The sequence below is a fragment of the Pan paniscus genome, chromosome 9 (genome assembly GCF_029289425.2).
Source record: "Pan paniscus chromosome 9, NHGRI_mPanPan1-v2.0_pri, whole genome shotgun sequence".
NCBI lineage: Eukaryota > Metazoa > Chordata > Mammalia > Primates > Hominidae > Pan > Pan paniscus.
Window position 1 is genome coordinate 76,392,457 of NC_073258.2, and position 18,268 is coordinate 76,410,724.

Sequence of the window (18,268 nt, forward strand, 5' to 3'; positions counted from 1 at the left end):
GAGTGAGGAGCCAGGCTTCCAAGCCCCAGCTGTCCCCAACTGGCTGTGTGACCTGGGCCTGTTTCCTTATCTGTCAATAGAACCCTGGGTCCTTGCCCTCCTCCCATGACCTCTCCACTGCTTAGCAAAAGGCAGGCGATGGAATGGCGAAGAGGAAAAAACAGGTGCCCCTCCTGTACCCAGGTAAGTGGCTCAGACAGCCCTGCTTTTGGATCTGAGGTACCCACAAAGGACCTTGAGCTGTCCCCAAACTCATCTGCCAGCCCTGCCCAGGGCCTAGCTAAGGGAGTTAGGAGGCCTAGGATCCAGGGCTATCTCCTCTGCAGAGACCTTGGTCTCTCTGAGCTGTAGATTTCTTGTATACAAAGGGGGTAACCAGAGGCCCCTGCCCCGGTTGAGCCCTGGCCCAGCCTTATGTTCCTATTGTCCATGGTCACAGCACTGGGAAGGAATGCCCTGTGTCTCCCCAGTGGGCTTTGGCTCCTGTAAGCCTTTGTTCTTTGAGGCTCCCCTCCACCTCTTCAGGAGGCCAGGAATGCAGGCTGAATCATCAATGCAAGCACCAAGGGGTCTCCAAGACTAGCAGCTAAAGTTCCCCAGGTTTCAATCCCAGCCATTCTTTAAGGCCCAGTTCCCATGCCTCCTCCTCCAGGAAGCTTTCCCTGAGTTCGCAGTAGGACTCCCCTCGGGGCATGGATCTCTCTGTTTCCTCCTCCTCTTTCTTGCTAGTCTGCGATACAATCCTCACCCATACCTCTGGCACTTCCCACTATAGTCCCACACCAGCCTCCTCACCAAAGCTCTGGAGGTGAGCAGGACAGAGGCTCCCAGGGAGTAGGCCCTGCCCAGGGCCACACAGAGAGCTGGTGGCAGAGCTCAGAGGGCCAACCTGGGAGACAGGCTCTAACTCCAGCCCCCAGGTCCCAGCTACTGGATACCCAGCTCCGGGCCCCTTCCTCCCCCACCCACTGCCCCTACTCACCAGTTGAATTCATCATAGTCATTGTGGACTTCCCACCAGAAGTAAAGCCAGGTGAGCGTGAGGCCAAAGGTGAAGGTGAGGAGCAGGAACCAGAGGCGCTCCCACTGGAAGAGCAGAGGAGGAGGGGATTAAGTGGGTCAGGGGCCAGCCCCTTAGGCTGCCTCCCACCAGAATGTGTCCCCCTCCCTCCCACTTTGTAGCCAAACCTGCCAGGCAGGAATTCCTGCCCTCTTTACCCTGGGAAAAACTGAGGTTCAGAGAGGGGAAGTGACCTGTCCACCATCACCAAGCCCAAAGTCACAGAAAGGTGGAGAGCCAGGGGCAGTCAGGGCCTCCCCGCCTGGGGCTGTGCTCTTTTCACTGTGGCCTGCAGCCTTTCCATCGTGTACTGCTCTCCCTATTCTGGGGATGGCTCCCTTGGCGCTGGCACAGTGATCGGCAGTCTGTGAAGTCACATCCCTCACACACATGCCTACAAAGCAGGCACTCTTCTTCTCCACCTCTACCCCGTGCTACCGAGAAAAACATTGAGGCCCAGAGAGGCCAAGTGACTTGCCCAGGTCACACAGCAAGTTAGCAGAGGATTAAGGAAGAAGTACAGAAGTGCCATGTTCTGCTGCCTCCACTGGGCCAGATACCCCTGTCTCCAGCCAGGTGGAAGTGGGGTGGCGGGGGACACTGACACCACCACTGCTGTTTCCTGAGGGGCCAGCTCAGGCGTCTGCAGGCACTTCCTCCTGGCCCTCCAATTTCTCCCTGCTTTCATCCGTCCCCTTATCTTGGAAGCACAAAAAGCTTGGAATATCCTGCATCCCGGGAAACTGCTGAGATCATCAGAACAAGTCAACAGCCCTTGAGGGGAGGTCAGTGTGAGGAAGAACCAAGACTACATTTCCCCTGAGGGTGTGAAGTCACAGAGGCAGCCCTACGTCTGAGCTCCCTGCTGTGTTTCTAAACCATCCCAGTTTAACCTCTTCATGGCTCCTTACTGATAGCCAAGCAGGAGTGTGGCCCCCTGACCTCTCCAGCTTCGACCTACACAACCAGTTCCTGCAACCTGGAAGGGCCACTGCCTCTGGGCTTGTTCCCTGAACATTCCCACTCACCTTTCAAGTCAGCTCAAATATCACTGCTTCTGTGAAGCCTCCCTGGATTCACCCTGCTACCCTCGTGCCTGCCGCGGTGCGCCCGCAGCATCGGCATCCCTCTGTCTAAACTCATGCTCTGCACACCATGACCTGCTCACTGTGTCCCCCAGACAAGTGTGGGTTCTGCAAGGACGGAGACTGAGCCGACTTCCACTCTACTAGTACTTTATGACCACATGCAGGATTGGGCAGGAAGGAGGGAAAGTCTTCTCACTGTCCAGAATCCTTCCATCCCACACCATGCAAAGATACCATCAGTCTGCCCAGGAACCTCAGATCCCTGTCACCACTTACAAGCTGTGTAACTCTGGGCAAAGTACTCATTCTTTCTGTGACTCAGTTTTCACCTCTATGAAATGAGGGCAATACTAGTACTTATGCCATGGGGCTGATGGAGAATTAAATGAGATAATACAAGTCAGGTGGCTTGGTGAGCACTCAGCACACTACCAGTGTATCTGTGACATCCTCTGCCTCTCCAGAACGTAGGAAAGGCCTTCACACCCTAATGGTCCATGACTCCATACCCACTAAGGGCCTGCTCCGTGCCTCGCCCTGGGCAAGAGGGCTGGTGCCTGGGTGACCCTCCTGCCCCAGGTGGGTCACTCCAGTTGGGCGACTCATGTTTGGGTGAGCAGCTGCCACCACTCCTTGTCATGTGCAGAGCCTGACTGCCTTGCTTAGCCTCACTTTGTACATAAACAGAGATGCAAAGGTGACAACACCCTGAGGCCCAGTATTTCTAGCAGGTTTAGGCTTGGGGAGGTGGTGGCTTCTCAGAGAGTAAGCCACTTGTGTCTGCCCCAGCTGGACACAGAATGGCACAAGCTCCAGTTCCAGGCACAGCAAAGCCCAGCCTTGGTCAGGAATAGGGAAACCCTGGCTAGGAGCAGGGCAGGACATGTGCCCTTCTAGAGCAATCGAACCCTAGGAGCTGCCACCCAGAGAATGGCTGAGTCCCTAGACTCAGTCCTGCCTCCCATGGAGGCAGTCTGGGTCTGCACATGACCGTCTCTCCACCACCCTCCAGCCAGCACCCTAGGACTAGTCCTTCTCAGAATCCCTCTTGCCACCTCAAATTCTTATTTGCTCATAACAGCCTTCATTTCCTGCAGAGTGCAGCTGGTGAGTCCCAGGCCAGCTTAAACATCTGAGTCTCCCAAAGGGTGAACCATGTCTTTAGACTGACACCCATCTGGTCACGTCATACCCCAGCTTGAGAGTCCCACTGGCAAGAGCTTCTCAGTAGATGTCAGGGCCCACTCTGTCTGGCCCAGGCCAGCTCTGTGCTTTATGCCCCATGCACAGAATTACATACGGTTCCCCAAACAGGCTCTTCAGACCCCAAGCCTTCACACAGCTGGAGCCTCCATCTAAAAAGCAACCTTTCTCTGCTCCATGAGGCAAACTACTCCTTCCAGAGCGCCTCCTCCCTGAAGACTCCCCTGTCTCACAGGGTGAATCCCATCTCCTCAGAGCTCCGTAACCAATGCAGCCATCTCACCTATGGCTCAGACCCCACAGTTCTAGAACTGTCTCTATATATGTCGGTCTCCCTGCTATACATAAATGCCTTGAGGTCTGGGCAGTTTTCGTGTTCCAGATGGCACAGGAACTTGAGAAAGATTTGATAATGAAATGATAGGTGAGGAAACACCCTTTCTCCTACCCTGGCATGAGTACACCCACCCAGGAGAGATTTCCCTGAGGCTTAACAGCCAGTTCCCACAAAAAAGTACCTAGTCTTCTATAGAGCCCACGCTGGCAGTGTTAGATGGCTGTCTGTCCACAGAGACCACTTTGCCTCCTCAGGGGCAAGGCCTGTGTGCCTCTGACCAGCAGAGAAGGTTCTGAGAGGGACCTAGGCGAGGGGTGAGCCTCGGCCTAGGATGGGTCTGGTCCCAGGCAAGTAGCCTGGAGGCGGGAAGGTAAAGCACCTGCTGTAGGCGCTGGGAAGACGTCCTGTGACCGGGGTGATGCAGGGCCCGGGGGCAAGGCTGACAGGGGGCCAGGAAGACCACAGGGGCCGGGAGGGCCCATGGCAGCCAGGGTCCTATGCCCTAAAGGCCATTGTCCTCAAGTGTCCAGATCCTTACAGTGGAGCAAGGCAGGGCAGGAATGAGGGGCTGCACCTCCCACTCCTGGGAACCAGCCAAGACCAGAGCTGGCAGTGGTTGGGGGTGAGGCATCCAGGCATGGAAGGAATGCAGGCAGGGCCTAAGCAACAAGGAGCCAGGAACCCCATGATCAGAACTAGCGCATGAGCTGGGGTTGGGGCAACCTAGGGATTAAAGCCCTGGGAGCTGAAGCCGGAGGCCACAGTGAGCCTGTAGATGGGGATGAAGAGGCCCCAGCACAGAGGGAGGCAGGCAGCGGGGGTCACTCTAAGAACAATCAGAGGAAAACACTGAATGGCAGGGGCTGGAAGGAAGGGAAGGGGAAGGTGAGGAAGTAGCCAGAGGAAGTGGCCTGGGGAGCAGCTCCACTGATAAAGAGGCCCCAATAGCACTAATGGTCCTTGTCAGGGCACATTACAGCAGAGAGAGGCCTGCCTGCTCCACCCATTAGCAAGCCAATCTGGCCCTGCTCCCAGAGACGCGGAGCAGTGATCGCTGCCTCAATGCCCCGGCCACAGCCCTCCTTCATCTCTCACAGTCTGCATAACACTAGGGGTTGTTTATTTAGGGGTATCTACCCCCATTGCACAGAGGCTCAGAGAAGGGCCACCACATATGGCTGAGCAAGTTGTGCACTGCCCCCTAAGAAGTGCCACTCACATCATGGTGACCATCAATGTGCATATTATGACGATTTGCTGGCACATGGCGGGCGGGCGTGTCCTAGAAAAGGGGTGCTTTTTGCTAATTTGCATAAAGGCTCAACACGGGTGAGTGGAGGGGAGTCAGAGGGGTCAGCAGGTAGGGGAGGAGTGGGGATAAGATTTGAACCCAGGCATACTGACTGGACTCTGCAGGCCCCCTTGGGAGGCAGCCTGAACAGCTCCCCTCAAAACCCACCTTGCCCTCTGGGACCCAGTATGGCGATCCCAGGCCCAGCCTAGTTCCTTGGATTTCTCTCCTCCAACTCTCTGACCCCTAGGCCAGACCTGATGCTCCTTCAGGAAGTCTTTCCATCCCTCCAGGCCTCAAAAGGTCTCCCCTCCCTGACCATCCTGCACAGACTCTTGGCACCCACCACTGTGACCCTCAAATTGTAATTGTGGAGATGGAAGGAGCACGGGCTCTAAAGAGCTGGCTCTGCCACTCAGCACATCACTTGGCCCCTCTGAGCCTCGGTCTCCTCGTTGTAAATGGGAATAACAGCCCTTCCCTCGGAGGGAGGCTGTTAAACGAGCTGAAGGGCTTCAAGTGGCACATGGTGGGAGCATAATGAGGGTGGCTCACTGGGCTGCAAGCTCCCTCAGGGCAGGGATGGCCTGAGCTGTCTCTATGTCTCCTGGGCCCAGCATCACGCCGGGCACAAGGTGGTGGTCACCTATGGCGTGAGGGATAGAAGGAGGTATGGATGTGAGACAGGGCAACAGAGGGGTGCTAAGGGCCACCAGTGGGCAGGGCCATCGTGCAAGCCCCAGACTTACCCTCAGGGAGCAGAAGAAAAGCTGAGTGGGCTGGGGCTGAGGGAGCAGCTGGCTCCTGGGGTAGGCACCAGGAGGAGTGTGCTGGAGACTGCCTAAGGAGGGACCAGACAGGGCGAGCAGCTGGGGCAGGAGTGGCCCCTGGCTGTGGATGGGGTAGGATGCTGATTCCTGCCCCAGGGGATGGAGGCTGAGGTGGGGGCTGCTGTGATGGAGAATCCTGGAGGCTCCAACCCAGAGGCCGCTGCATCTCCTTCCATTATTACCCTAACCCTCCAGAAACAGGAGCCCCTCCGTAGCAATCTGGGCAATTGTGGGTCAATTTCCCTGAAGGCCAGTCCTTCTCCTCACTGTCTCCTGAGGATGGTCATGTCTTCTCTTCACCCTTCTTTGTCTCTGTCCTGTCCCTCCCACCCCAGAGCCCTCTGTGTTCAGAGAAGAACATAGAGAAAGACCTCATTAGCAGCGGGGGCTCATACAGTCACAGAGCACGACTGCAGCCGCAAACCCAGCCCCACACAGGAAGCATGGGCATGGCCACTGGGGTGGGATGGCTCTGCTGCTGCCTTTTGCCACTGGCTACAGGCCCCTGCCACTGTAGACTGCAGCCCCAGGCCAAAATGCACACAGCTGCCCCTCCCACTACTAGGGATCCTGAAGGTTATGGAGCACCTCCCCTTGGTCCCTTAACAGAACATGGGGTCTGAAGTCTGCACACATCACTCTGAATGTTACAGAATTTCAGAATCGCAGAGCTCCCCTGCCTGTCCCCTTGCCCTGAGGCAGCGAGCGTGTCTGCAGCCTCCAGGACACGAGCTCACCCTACTCTACTCCACTGGCTCCTGGGAAGGGGCTTCTCCTTCCAGATGCTGCCTAGTCCTTCTGTGGACTCAAAATTCTTCCTTCCAAGACATGGAGCCTGACAATGGAAGGCTGGGTTGAGGGAGTCTAGCAATACTGGGTTTGAATCCCAGACTGGCCACGACTGAGTGACCTTGGGGAAGACATTTACCTTCTCTGCGCCCCAGGTTCCTGCTCTGTAAAATGGGGACAGTATCGGCATGCTGCCCAAACCACTAAAACCTCCCATGCACGGTGTCTGGTGAGGCTGACCTTCCGGGCAGGGGAGTTACTGCCCTCCCCCGATGCGCCCCCCGGGAGGTGGAGCTGAAATCTGCCTCCTCCACTGCTCCCCTGCAGCTGGTTCTCTGATACCACACAGAACAAGGCCAGCCAAAGGGTAAGAAATATTGGGGTCAAATGACCACAGAGTGGAGAATACACAAAAGAGCTGGATTTTCACCCAGGCCCTTTTCCCACCTGCTGTGTGGCTGTAGGCCAATCGCTCAGGACCTCTGACCTCAGCTTCCTCCTCTGTTCACAGAATGACATCACCACCACCTCACAGGAGGACTGCCAGGCCCCAGCACGATTACAGATGTAAGTTGTAAGTCGCCAAATCCAGGATCGTTCCTGTAATTATCATTTCACGTCTGACAGCCCTTTAATTATGTGAAGACAGTGATCAAACCTTTCCTCCCTGCTCTACACCACATCTCTCCAGCTGCTGAGGACAGCCAGGTTGATCACCTTCCCCCAACCCAGGGTGGGTGCCATGGTCAGCCAGATGCAGAGGCCAGGCTCTGTAGGCTGTGGCCCTGGGAACCAGCACCAATGGAGGAAGAAGACCCTGGCATGGTAGCTGCCCAATCTCACTCACAGGCTGCATCCCGGGCTGTGGGGAACAGAGTCCTGTGTGAGCTCACCATGGCATTGGGGGTGGGTGGGGATGGTAATCCTAAGAGCCCTTTACTTGCTCCATCTCATCATCCCCACAGTTCTGCAAAGCAGAGGAGACCAAGTCACAGAGGAAGGAAGGGACTTGCCCAAAGTCACAAAGGGCACACATAATGGTGGAACCACAATTCACAACCAGGTCTGTGTACCTCCAGTGTCCCCAGCTGTCTCGGGGCAACAAGGAGCAGGAAATGTAAATTATCCTTGTCTGACCAAGGTGGAAACAGGCTCAGAGGAACAGGGCCTTGCCCAAGGTCACACTTTGAGTCACAGGCTGCACCAGAGCAGGGACCCTGGGATTTCAGAGTTAACTAAGATGCCAGAGATTATCTCGCCTCATCTCCTAAAGATCCAACTAAGAAGTGGTGATACTGCGATCTAAAGAAGGAGAATGGCCTGGAAATGTGGGCAAGAGATTAGGACATTAGTATATTAGTGCAAAAATGATGGGGAATTCAACTTATGGTGTTGGGACATCTGGATATTTGGTAACAACTGTAATTAGACCCCTACCTCACACCCCGTACCAAACTAAATCTGTGTCTCTCCTCTACATCCTCACCACCCTTCTCTTCCAGTCATCTACATACACGTGTTGAGCCCTTAGACACTCAGAGATAAATCAGGCCACCCTGAGCCAAGACTGGCAGCAAATAGCTCCACTCCTGGGAATTGGTGTGGTGAGCAGGGCAAACACAGGTTGCTTAGGAGCTCAGAGCCCGGATCCTTAACACTGTCAGTTATAGGAGGAGGGGTGAGCTAGAAGCCTTCCTGGAGGAGGAGACACCTGCAGCAAAGTGGAAGGAAAGGACTTATTGAGAGAACAAGGTTGGGAAACCTCAAGCCAGACAGAGAAAAGGAGCAGAGGGCGTGAAGGCACAGAGCAAAGCAGGCTTTATTTTGGGGAACTGGCTCTTTATGGGCTTATAAAAGCTTTCCTTATGTAAGAGAATTAGCCTTCATACACACTGTATATTTTTTCTTATATATCATTTGAATTAATTTTATTTATCATGCTTTCTGTGTAGAAATTTAAATTTTTATGTAGTCAAATCTATCCCTCTTTTCCTTTATACATTTTGCCTTTGGTATTGGATTTAAGAAGCGTGGCCCAATATCATATATTTAAGTAATATTTTACACCCACGATTTCTCGGCTTCATTGCTTACATTTCAATCTGCAATCCACCCATCCATCGACATCCATCTATATATAGTTCCATATGGATGTCACGTGTGTGGAGAGAGGTTTAAAAGCCTTATCTCTAAAGCATGAAGACTAGAATTTCTTTTACATCTTTCCAAGTTGTTTAAATTTTTTCAACAAATGTATGCCTTCAAAATGGGAAAAAAATTTTAAAAATAGAAAAAAATACATCTTAATCCATCTGGAATTTATTTTGGTGTGAAGTAAAAGGCAGGGATCTAATTTTACTTTCACCAAATGGATGCTTCAGCTGTCCCTACATCATTTGTGATACTGGTAGTAATTTCTACATTTGTTCACCACACAGTGAGTTCTCAGATGCCTGTGGTTGTGTTTCCAGGTTTTCCAACCTGGCCCAAGGCAGCCCTTTCCCCCTTGTGCGGGCTCTGCCTGGCACAGCTCCTTTCTGCTCAGCCAAGCCCTCTCCCCAGTGGTTCCAGCTCTTCTTTGAGGTCCCAGAGCCCAGCTGCACCCTCAGCACACGGTCCTACAGAGACCAAGAGGGAGAGACTGAGGAGGGCCTACTCCTGAATCTGCCACCTGCAAGCCAAATCTTGGGCACCTCAGCTCTTCCAATGGTCAGCCTGTTCCACCTTCACCAAGTTCCAAATGGGGGGACTGATGCATGGGAAAGCCTGGGAAATGTCAGCTGGAAAGGGTGCAGGGAGCTCCCAAAAGGGAGAGATGGGCAGGCTATGGCAGGATTACCCTGGCCCTGATCCGGGAGATTTGGGGGAGGTGGTGGCCTGGGGAGGTTGAAGAGATATTGCAGCATTAGGGCCGAGCAGGGAAAGGGATTAGAATCCCCACCCCCAGCCGGCTCCTGACAGCCTAAGAGGCTGGATTTATTTTTCTGGACTACAGAGAGCTGGGCAATCAGGCCTCTGTCCTTGCTTCTGCTGGGGTGCATTGCACTCAGAGTGGTTCATTAGGCAGGAGAATGCAATTAAGTCCTGCCTGGGGCACCCTGTCTCTCCTAGCCTATCCCTTGGCTGGCATCAGCCCCTTGGGGAGACATGAGCAGAAGGGCTGAGGGGCCCTTAGGAAGAACCATCCCAGATCCCTTCATAGGACCCTGACCACGTCACAGGGTGGGTGGCGATAGTCCCCTGGTAATGCCCCATCTCCTGCCCCACCCTTGCTCAAGGTGTTCATAGAGTGTCATCAACAAGACTTAGCCACTTCCCCTGGAGCGTGACATGGTCATGCCAGGTGCCCTTGGTGCTATTCCAAGAGGAGCTAGGCAGGGTGTGGGGGTTTCCTAAGGCAAGAGACAGCATGGCTTTATTGCAGCGATAAATCCCCACCTCCTCGTGCTGCAACAAACCAGCCCCTCCTCTCTCTCTCTTGTGGATGTAATAATATCATCTCCTAGTTTCTTATCCTTATAGGAATCCTGCAGTTTTAGAAGTGGGAAAAATAAAGCTCAGAGGGCCTCTCTCTCACCCCTGCCGGGTCTCTTTTCCTCAAAGCGCTGAAGGAGAGAAAGCCATCACTTTGAAAGTTTGTAGGGAGGGCACGTTTTCTGCAGGGTTGGAACAATGGTCTCTTTGGTACAAGACAGGAGGCACATTCCTATCCACGATCTAATTGTATCTGTAGGACATAGATGTGTACCTCCACTTAACCCACAAGCAAGCTCAGGCCCAGAGAGGGTCTGGGCCTGACCTGAGATCGCACACTCAGTCACTGGGAGGCAGGGTCAAGTTCAGGCTGCAGCTCCCTTGCCAGGAATGCCCAGTGGCATCTGGCTCAATCCAGCCACACCCTGGAGCCCATCTCAAAGGCTGCTTCATCCCTGAAGCCTGCCCTGATTTCCTGAGTGGGATCCATTCTTTCCAGCTCCATATCCTGGACACAAATCCACATGGCTGACAGGACAAAAAGTGGGGGCCAGCTGGGAAACTCATCTCTTCCTCCCTCTTGTGCACTGGCAGAGCCCAATCCCAGCTCCAAGGGTGATCTGGGAGGTCCCTCTGGCTGAGGCAGCACCCTCCACTGCCAACCACCACCAGGAGCACAGGAGGCAGCACCAAGAACACAGCACACACCCGTCCGCACATGTATGCCTACATTCTCTGACAGCTCATTAGGGGTCCGGCTGCCCCACCTGGTCAGCAAGATGGCAGTCACATCCCCTAACCGCTTCCTCACTCACTCATGAACATATATGCTCAATCCTCCTTCCAGTTGTTCATTCAGTAAATCTTGTCCGAGGACCTCCTCTGAGTCAGGTCCCTGGAGTGTGCAGGCCCAGACGCTATCCTAAAGAGTCCAGTGGGAAACAAAAAATCACAATCCACATGGCCAGCACAGGTCAACGTGCTGTGGAACCCCAGGGGAGTGAGGAAGGTGGGGAGAGAGAGCAGTGAGGAGAGAAAGGAAGGAGGAGGGCTATTTTTTGGCAGAAGTTGGGGGCATGGAGGGGGATTTGCAATGAGTCTTAAGGGGCAGAGAGGAGAAAGACAGGGCATTCCAAGCAGAGGGAATGGCAGGAGCAAAGGCCCAGTGCTGTGAAGGGTGAGGTTATCCTGGGGATGTGGAGAAGCTCAGGGTGGCTGGTGTGGACAAGCATGGAGGGGAAGGGGCAGAGGAGCTGGGGATGGATTTCCCTACACCGAGTGTCTTCCTGCCAGGGTAGGGTGATGGGGGGCTCTCATCATATCTCATCATAGAAGGCAGGCAACTGGGGTTAGGGAGGCTTATTTGTCTGTTCTGCCCACCCTTCCTGTGCTATTCCTGGACTCTACTGAGAACGCTGTACTCTCACTTGCTCCGGGGGCACAGCATGTGTTCCCATCTCCAGGATGGGCCTCCATCCACCCACGCTGGGCATCATGGGAGGATGGGATTCACTGTCAGACACTCCTTCCTCTGCACCTCAGTCCACAGCCAGTCCGTTGATACCTTCTAGGTGTCTCTGGAATGCCTCCCCAGCCTGCATCCCTGTGTATACCTCCTCACTCCCCACATAGACACCCGAGGCCTCACTGGCCCTCCTACCTCCACCTGAGGGCCCTCAGCATCCTCCACAATTTGACCACAGTGTTCCTCACACAGCCCGAGCCTGGCTCAGGCCCCCGCTGCCCAGGATGAAGCCTAGACTCCTCAATACAGCTTCAGGCTCAGGCCCACTGAGCAGCACCCTTCCCCGTCCCTGCACCTGAGCCGGTGGACTGAATTCCTTTCAGTTCCTGAACACAAGACACTCTCTTGTGCACACAGTTCCCCCTACCCTGAACACTTCCCCGGTCTGCGGAGATGGGGCCGATCCTCCCAGAGGCCAGCTCAGGCAAGCCTTCCCTGCCCCCAGGGTTTCCCCAGGCCTCCAAAATGATCAACCTGGGTGGTCCGGGTGTGTCTGATCTTGTCTGTTGCCCCACAAGCCTGGGGGCCGGCCCTTCAAGGGAGGGGAAAACCAGGTCTGATATACTTATGACCCCAGAGCAGGTAGCAGGACAGGTTTGTTGATTGAATAAGTAATCAGGGCACCCCAGACAAGACTGTTTGGTGTGGAACAGATGAGAAGGCACAGGCCTGGGGGTGTGAGTGGGGTCAGTGCAGGCTGTGCCCTCAGCCCCTTGGCCTGAATAACTCCCTTGCTCTTCCTGGAGGAAATTAATTAAGATTATAGCAGCCTTCAAAAGGTAAATGTACTACAGAAGTGCAAGAATTGGCTATGGTAGTCTGTCTCTTTCAATGTCTCTGGCTGGGAAGTTCCTCCAGGCATCTGACCTATATCCCTCTCTATAGAGAAGCTGGTTTTGACACTGCCTTTTGCAGACACAGTCTTCAGGGGACCCTGTGGGGATGGCCTGAGAACAGTCTTCTGTCCTACCAAGTCCTTAATTGGCAGTATTAGAGTAATGAGTCACAGACAACAACCAATTAATTATCCCCAGTTATAAAAAGCTCTACTTCCCCTTCCTGGCTGTTGAGTGAGCCTGGCCTCCTGCTGCCAGGCTCCTCCACTCCTCAGAACTGGGGGCAAGAGAAGAGGCCATTTCACCTCTCTGGTCCTTGGTTTCCTGCTTCTTTATTTGTTAACTGTGTGTCCTGGGGGACTGGGGGGCAAAGGCTTGGAAGAGGTGGGAATGTGTCAGGCTGGGGGGCAGGAAGGAGGGAGACCAGCGTGGATGGAGAGGAAGGGGCCCTTCCCAGGCTCTCTCCACGCACCCTCTCCACTCCCAGGATCCACTTGAGGGCCCAGGGCTGGATCATAACCAGGGAAACACTGAGGATTCCAAGCCTGGCATTCAAGGCCACTCCCCATCTTGTCCCAAATGCTCCTGGTCCAGTGATCTTTCTCCTCCATCAGGCAACTTCCCAAGTCCCCTTGCCTTTCTTCTTCCAGCAAACTCTCACTTAAACCCACATCTTCAACACACGCTATCTTCCCTAGTCTCCAGCAGTTTAGGCTGCAAATCTATCATCAGCCTGTGTGACTGATTTCTCCATCTGTAAAATGGGCACACAATTAAACATGGCCCATGGAGATGTTACAACAATGACTAGGGCAATGCATGTAAACTGTTTGCTCCCTGCATACAGTAGGTACTCAATAAATGTTAACAGATACTATTACTTTCATACTTCATTTTCCAGCCTGAGAATGAGAATAAAATGCCTCGTGACTCTCCCACCTTTCAGCCCATTTCACAGATGAGACTCAGGGAGATCGGGTTTCACAGGAGTTGAACCCAGGCTTCTCTGAATTGGGAGATACAGGGGGAGAATCACCCCTGGGGCGGGGGTGGTGAGAATAAGGAGACAAACCAGGCTCACTGGAAGAGCCGTCTCCACCACCCCTCAACTCAGGCAGCTCTCCTCTCCCTACCAGCCCCCGCAGAGCTTACGCAAGACCTCTATTTGTTCAGCGAAATTTCTGGAGCCCCTACCCTGCACCAGCCCTGTCTTTGAGACACTAGGTCGCTATTCCTTCGTTGTGAGAGTCCAGCCCCACCGCTGCCCTCACCCAGTTGCCTCAGGGAGGAATAGAGAGAGAAAAGAGAAACGGGGAGAGAGAGAAAGGATGAGGGGCAGAGGCTGGGAACCAGGAAGTAGGAGGAGACAGGGGGCGGAGCGAAGTGAGCGACTGCAGGGAGAAAGGGGCGGGGGAGCAGAGGATGCTCATCTTCAGCTGTGAGTTTGGGGTCACCTGAGGTGAGCTCAGCCCTTTCTGCAGAGGCGCTGCCACCTAGAGCTGCTGTAAAGCCCTATACCCTCTCCTAGCCTAGCTCATGGCCCCCTGCTGCCCCTCCAGCCTTGGCCCCAGACCCCTGCCTCAGATTGGTGACCCAGACCCTAGCCTTGCAGGGCACATTCTGTTCTGGTTCTCAGTCAGCTCAAAACCAGCCTCAGCCCACTTCCTCCACTCTGGGCCCTGTGCTGGCTGCAGCCAAGATCATCACTTCCTGACTCCATGCCTATGACTGGCTGGCCTTGGGCCCTCTAAGGAGATGAGACTTCTGGGAGATACGCCTTCCCCAGCGTCTGCCCTGATGGCCAAGGGACTTCCTGCCTGGGAGCTCAGCCATCCTTCTTCTCGCCTTAGCCTCAGCTGTCTCCCCACCCCATTCACACCAGTGGCTGCTGGACCTCCATTGCCCAGGTCCAGATCCAGAACAAAGTGTGGAGCATGGTAGAGTGGTCACGGGATTCTGAAGCCAAGATCACAACCTATCTCCCATTTTAGAGATGGAGAGGCTGAGGCTTGGGCATCTGGAAGGACCTGTCTCAATGGCTAGTCATAGCTGGCACTGTGCCAGTCACGTTACAGCCCTCATCACATGTCATGGCCCAGCGGCAACTTGAGAGGGGTGTGTCTCCCCTCCAGTTCACCGTTGAGGGAGCTCACAGGCAACTAGATTCAAGTAGAGGATGCACCACCAAAACCTGAATCCATCTGACTCCAGAGCCCACGGTCTGTACCCCTCCACATAAGAGGGAAAGCTGTGACATATGGTATCTCAGAGGGCTTCCCAGCAGGGGCCTGGAGTGGAGAGACCGGGGCTCTAGTATTGGCGTTGCCAGGGGCCTGCCCTGTGGCCTTGGGCAGGCCCTTCCCTCTCCTTTGCCTCAGTTTGGCCACTTGGCTCCTCTGTGGCCGGGAGTGGGGAGATGGCAATGAATCAGGCCTGGTGCCCACCCTGGCAGTTCCTGCTTTTCACTATTTGGAGGTGACGAACCCAGGCTCCTCAGTCTAGGGCTCTATCCGTCATCAGCACAGGCAGAGGAGGGCAGACAGGTGGATAAGCTTCCCTGACCTCCCCAGACAGACAGCCAGGCCTACTGGGCCTCTGACATCAGCGGCAGCCACCGCTCCCCATCCCCCACCCCGGCCCACACCCTGCTACCCCCTGGCCACTCCAGCCTCTTCTGGGGCTGGCTGAATTTAGAGGCTGCTTCTTTGTTCAGACAAGCAGGAAGGAGGAGTAAAGTTGTTCTCCAGACAGTAAAGCTTTTAGATAAACACCACACAGGAATTGGGTTCCTTCAGAGAAGAAACTAGATCCACCAGCTGACAGCGCCCCAGGGACAGGAGTGCAGCTTAGGTCTGGCCTGGGAAGCCCAGCACTGAAGGAGGCTTTCTTTATCCGGCTGTGCACCTGCTGCCAGCTCTGGCAAGCCTGTGGCTCAGGTGACTGAGCCCCGGTGCCAGACCGTGGCCCTGCCAGCTCCCAGGCTCCAGGATGGCCAGGCCCATCTCCTCACCCTCTCCTCCAGCACCTGCCTGTTTGCCTGCCTGCCTGCCTGTCAAGATCTGCCAGGAAGCTGAGAACTTCTGCTCACCTTGGGGTGACCCTTCCCTTCTAGAGCAGCCCAACCTCAACAGTGTCAGAGGAGAGTTAACAACTTGTCAACAGGACAAACTCCTTCCATGCCCTCCTGGTCAGTAGATTCAGGAATTACTATGAGCCCATTTTACAGAGGGAGAAACTGAAACCCAGAAAGGCCATTGGCCTGTCCAGAGCGAGTCAGCAGAGACAGAGCTAAGACCCCTCCCCCAGCCCCTCAGGCTTGCTGGGGCTCACTGGGTCCCTCTGACCCTGTTCCAGGGTGGCTCACCGGCGTGGTATCATCATGGGAGCGCTGGTAGCGCTTCCAACGGCAGCCGTAGATGCCCGTGAGGCAGGAGAGGCACAGCTGTGGCTCGTAGTACTGCAGGGGCTGGTGTCTCACCATACTCGTGCCCACGGCCCTGGCGCCTGGCCCTCAGGCGCCCATGGAGGCCCCCAGCTTGTCCTGCAGGAGGAAGCACAGGGCAGTGAGGCAGGGGAAGGGTGAGGAGTCAGGCACCACACAGCAAGTCATTGTAGCCTAGGTCAGGGAGGGTCACCCCTGCTCAAAGCACTGCAGTGGGGCTCCGTCTCACTTGGAGTCACAGGCCCACCCCTGCAGGTCCCCAAGAACCTGTCCTCTGCCTCCCACCCAGGCCCTCATCCTCCCTACTCCTTCCCCTCCAGCCACTCCTGACCTCTGCCATGTTCTTCACTGGCCTAGCATGCTGCTGTTCCCTCTGCCTGGAATGCTCTTCCCTTAGAAACCTGCATGGCTTCCTCCTCTTTCCCCTCCTCTCTTCAGGTCTTAGCTCAAATGTCCTTTTCTTTTCTTTTTGAGACAGAGTCTTGCTCTGTCACCCAGGCTGGAGTGCTGTGGCACGATCTCGGCTCACTGCAACCTCTGCCTCCTGGGTTCAAGCAATTCTCTTGCCTCAGCCTCCCAAGTAGCTGGGATTACAGGTGCCCACCACATCTGGCTAATTTTTGTATTTTTGTAGAGCTGGGGTTTTGCCATGTAGGCCAGGCTGGTCTCGAACTCCTGACATCAGGTTATCCACCTGCCTCAGCCTCCCAAAGTGCTGGGATGACAGGCGTGAGCCATGGCACCTAGCCACATGTCCTTTACTCAATGAGACTGTCCCAGATCACCTTCTGTAAAACTGTAGCCCCTTCCCACATTCCCTAAGCTCCTTCCCACGTTCTCAGCTTTGTTTTCTCAATCATGTCCTTAAATATAACTTGCTTATTTTTCCTGTCTATCTACCCTACTATAATGCAGTTTTCATGAAGGCAAGGATTTTTGTCTGTTGTATTTTCTGCTATATTCCCAGTAACTTGAACAGTGTCTAGCACATAGCAGACTTTCAAAATAAACATTTTAGAAGAAATTATCATATAAGCTGAGATGTGTTGAGCACTTAAAATACACCAGGCACCGTGTAAATACTTTACATTCATTGTTCCATCTCATCAGCACAACCATCTGAAGTGGCAGGTTCTGTGTCCTAAACCCATTTGACAGTTCAACAAACTGAGGCTCAGAGAACAAGGAGCAATGCCTGGCTGCTGTCCCATAACTGGACTGTAGTCAATCTAGGAACTGCTCTAGTGCCCCAAAGTATTCATTCTCCAGACACAGGGAGCTCCCTCGCTGGGTGGGGCCTGTGGGAGGATGGTATAGCAGCAAGAGGTGTCTTGAGGGTTGAAGTGTGGCTGCCAGAAGCTACTGCCCCAGCCCTGCTTGGCACCCTGGAGATATCTGTGGGAGCCTCGGCCTCTGGGGGCCAGTGTTGGTAAAGTGTGACCAGGTGGCAATGGGCTTGGGGCACCTCACACACCCTGAGTATCAGGTGTCATCCAGTCCTCCACACCACTGTGAGTTATTCTTATTCCATTTTGCCGATGACAAACCTGGGGCTCAGAGCAGAGAAACTATTTGCCCAGAGGTGCACAGCTATACTGAGGTGTCAGGACTCCAACGCTGGCCTGTGGGACTCCAGAAACTCAGTCATATGTTCTGTACCAGGCCCTGTCCGAGGCCCTGGAGACAATGTGAGCAGGACACACAAAGGCTCCTAGGGCCCTGAGAGGGCCAAAGAGGGGAACAACCAGGCATTGTTCCAAGTGCTTTCCATGCAGAAACTATAACAGCAGCCCTAGGAAGGAAGGAAGTATTTGCATTTAAAAAATGGAGATATAATTCACATGCCATAAAATTTACCCTTTTAAAGTATACAATTCAGTATTTAATATACAGTATTCAATTTTTGGTATATTCACAAGTTGTACAACCATCACCACTATCTAATCCCAAAACAATCACCATCCCAACAACCCCCCACCCCCTTCTCATGCACTGTAACTCCCTATTTACCCTGGCCTCACTCCTCTGGCCCTGGCAACTGCTCATCCACTTTCTGTCTCTATGGACTTGCCTATTCTAGAGACCTCGTATAAATGGAATCATACAATATGTGACCTTTTGTGTCTTGCTTCTTTCACGTGGCATAATGTTCTCAAGGCTCATCCATGTTGTAGCATGGATCAGCATTTCATTCCTTTTTATGTCTAACATTCTGTTGTATGGATCTACCACATTTTGTTTATCCATTGATCAGCTGATGGACATATGGGTTGTTATCACTTTTGGGTTGTTATACATAATGCTTCTGTGAATGAGTTTTTTGTGTGAACGTGTGTTTTCATTTCTTTTGGGTACACATTTCTTTTGGGATAGAATTGCTGGTCACAGCACTT

The 18,268-nt window shown here is 53.9% G+C and overlaps 1 protein-coding gene across 12 annotated transcripts in view; it reads right to left on the reverse strand.

Moving 5' to 3' along the window:
- The window catches only part of GDPD5 (glycerophosphodiester phosphodiesterase domain containing 5), a 91,811-nt gene that overhangs the window by 27,514 nt on the left and 46,029 nt on the right, over positions 1 to 18,268 (reverse strand). For 4 of the 12 annotated variants that reach the window (XM_034933388.3, XM_034933385.3, XM_034933389.3 and 1 more), the window contains exons 3-5: positions 15,798 to 15,974; positions 7,046 to 7,198; positions 983 to 1,086 (exon numbers count right to left, since the gene is read on the reverse strand). In XM_034933388.3, the coding sequence (XP_034789279.1) occupies positions 983 to 1,086; positions 7,046 to 7,198; positions 15,798 to 15,914 (374 nt within the window). In that variant the 5' untranslated portion in view covers positions 15,915 to 15,974. Of the gene's footprint in view, positions 1 to 982; positions 1,087 to 7,045; positions 7,199 to 7,445; positions 7,570 to 15,797; positions 15,975 to 17,422; positions 17,668 to 18,268 lie in introns of those variants that run through there. The other 8 variants (XM_003814700.5, XM_063608675.1, XM_063608674.1 and 5 more) reach the window with 5 other exon arrangements.